This window comes from Sardina pilchardus, chromosome 18, assembly GCF_963854185.1.
Source record: "Sardina pilchardus chromosome 18, fSarPil1.1, whole genome shotgun sequence".
NCBI lineage: Eukaryota > Metazoa > Chordata > Actinopteri > Clupeiformes > Clupeidae > Sardina > Sardina pilchardus.
This window is the reverse complement of record NC_085011.1, coordinates 10,784,512-10,786,828: the sequence shown is the minus strand read 5'-3', so window position 1 is coordinate 10,786,828 and position 2,317 is coordinate 10,784,512. Positions and strand designations below refer to the sequence as shown.

The 2,317-nt window shown below is 45.9% G+C and overlaps 1 protein-coding gene across 1 annotated transcript in view; it reads right to left on the bottom strand.

The window, feature by feature from the left end:
- Positions 1–2,317, bottom strand: part of thada (THADA armadillo repeat containing) — a gene marked incomplete in the record, with an annotated part of 90,433 nt that overhangs the window by 10,686 nt on the left and 77,430 nt on the right. Inside the window, 1 exon segment of the mRNA XM_062519709.1 lies at positions 1–72. Coding sequence (XP_062375693.1) covers positions 1–72 — 72 coding nt within the window.

Sequence of the window (2,317 nt, the reverse complement as noted above, 5' to 3'; positions counted from 1 at the left end):
TGTGCGCTCCCCTCCACCAGGTGCACCACCAGTCGTGAGGCCAGCGTAAGCGAAGCACAATAGAGGTCCACACTGAAACACACACACACACACACACACACACACACACATACACGCACAATTAGATATAGTTAATATACATCCATCTGAAGTTAATCAGTTCCAAAATAGTCAACAAACATAAATAAGTGTGTGGTTGTGTGTAGGCATGTATGTGTGTGTGTGTGTGTGTGTGTGAGAGTGTTTCATTCATATAATCCATTATTGGTAAGAGATCAAATAAGAGGCATCTTGATAACAGAAAACAAATTAAACTCGAATTTAACAAGCACTACAGATTTGTCCAACTGTAAGGAATATGTTGGCCTCACACTCCTTATTCCTTTTATGCGCTTTATATAAACACACACACCCTCCCCGCACACATATACACATTTTTTATATCATATGTTGTTTTTTCTTTTAATAGGGTTTTGCCTTCTTAGGTTTGGCTGTTGAGCAGTGCGCGGTGGGAGTCCTTCCATAGATGTGAGTGGCCCTGGTGTTCCCTACGCAGCTCAGTGGAGTTGAGTGCTGAGCATGACTTTACACAGTGGTGGGCATGTGTGTGTGTGTGTGTGTACATGTGTGAGTCACGCCGCGCGTCTACCCACTGCTCTCTGAACAGATGCGTATGAAAAAAGAACCTTAGCAAAACATGTCTGCCTTCCACCCGACACACACACACACACACACACACACACACACACACACACACACACACACACACACACACACACACACACACACACACACACACACACACACACACACACACACACACACACACACACACACACACACACACACACACACACACACACACACACACACAAAGAACAGGCCTATGTTCAGGTTGTGGCTGAGTGGGGGGAAACCCTTTGTAATATGATCATAGCCAGCATATAGGCTACTGGCCGGAGACATACAGAGGCTCTCTCTCTCTCACTCACTCACTCACACACACACAAGACTGTATGTAACTCAGAGCCTGAATCTACTACAACCATCTCTACAAAACTCGGCTGGGACACACCTGTTACCAGGTGCACCTCACACACACCAACCAATACACACACACACACCCACACACACACACTGTGGTGCCTCTCTGCCTGCGTAAATCAATATCCTTCATCACCTGGATCTGAATGCGTGACGGACAACGTCAGGAAAAGCCCCTTACCACAGGTATGCACGAGAAAGAGAGAGAGAGAGTGTGTGTGTGTGCGTGTGTGTGTGTGTGTGTGTGTGTGTGTGTGTGTGTGTGTGAGAGCGCGGGTCTTTCATGAGCAGGGGACTTTAATGAATGCCATTATGGACTGCATATGTTCCCCTTCCCCTACTTCTATAATTACACTACTGCTATCGCTCTGACGTCACACACACACACACACACACACACACACACCCTGAACCAATACCGCCACTGGCTCTCAGTAGTGTTAATTTCGTCAGACGAGACGAGACTAAATATGTTCGTCAACGACCTGTTTTTCCGAGACTAAGACGAGACGATGACGAGACTGAACCAATGTCCTGAAACGCTGACTAAGACTATAATAAAATGCATTACTGTTGACGAAAAAAGACGAGACTAAAATGTTTTGCATGATTGAAAAACTAAGATAAAATCTCTCTTCGTTTTTGTCTACAAAATGAGAAGACAGAATATCTATGCTACCTGTTAAGCATTCAAAATAGTCCAAATGAATTCATGGGCAGCAGCTTTCCTGTACGCTAGCTACGCGCTGTTGCTGTAACCCTGTGGCTGCGACGACTCTAAGTCAACCCCGAGAGGAGGAAGAGATCCAAAGCCTGGCTCCATTTCACTAAACGTGATGAAAATTCTGCCGTCTGCAACCAGTGTAGTATATATTGTTATAGTGTAAGGGTAGTAGGCTAATACCAGCAATATGTAAAAACATTTGTCCGTGAAGCATGGGATTAAGCTCCAAGAGTGTCATGTGTTCGACAGCCTACGGAGGGGTGCTAACGTTGCCCGGTCTAGGGCTCCAGAGTGCATATGCGCCCAAAATGTTTAAGAGTGTGACTGAAAATAATTTTAGGTCGCACTGGTGCACCTGACGCTGCTCGGGTGAAAGCATACGTTTCCTTCACAAGTTTTAATTGTAGACTATGCGTGCAACTTTGCCAAACTAGTAAGTAACTTGACCCGCTCTCTCCCTCTCCCTCTCTCGGTGCGCGCTCAGTGGACACCCCCCTCGACATGCACATTCACAGTCGTGAAAGCAATGACGCATAGAAGACAACTAGC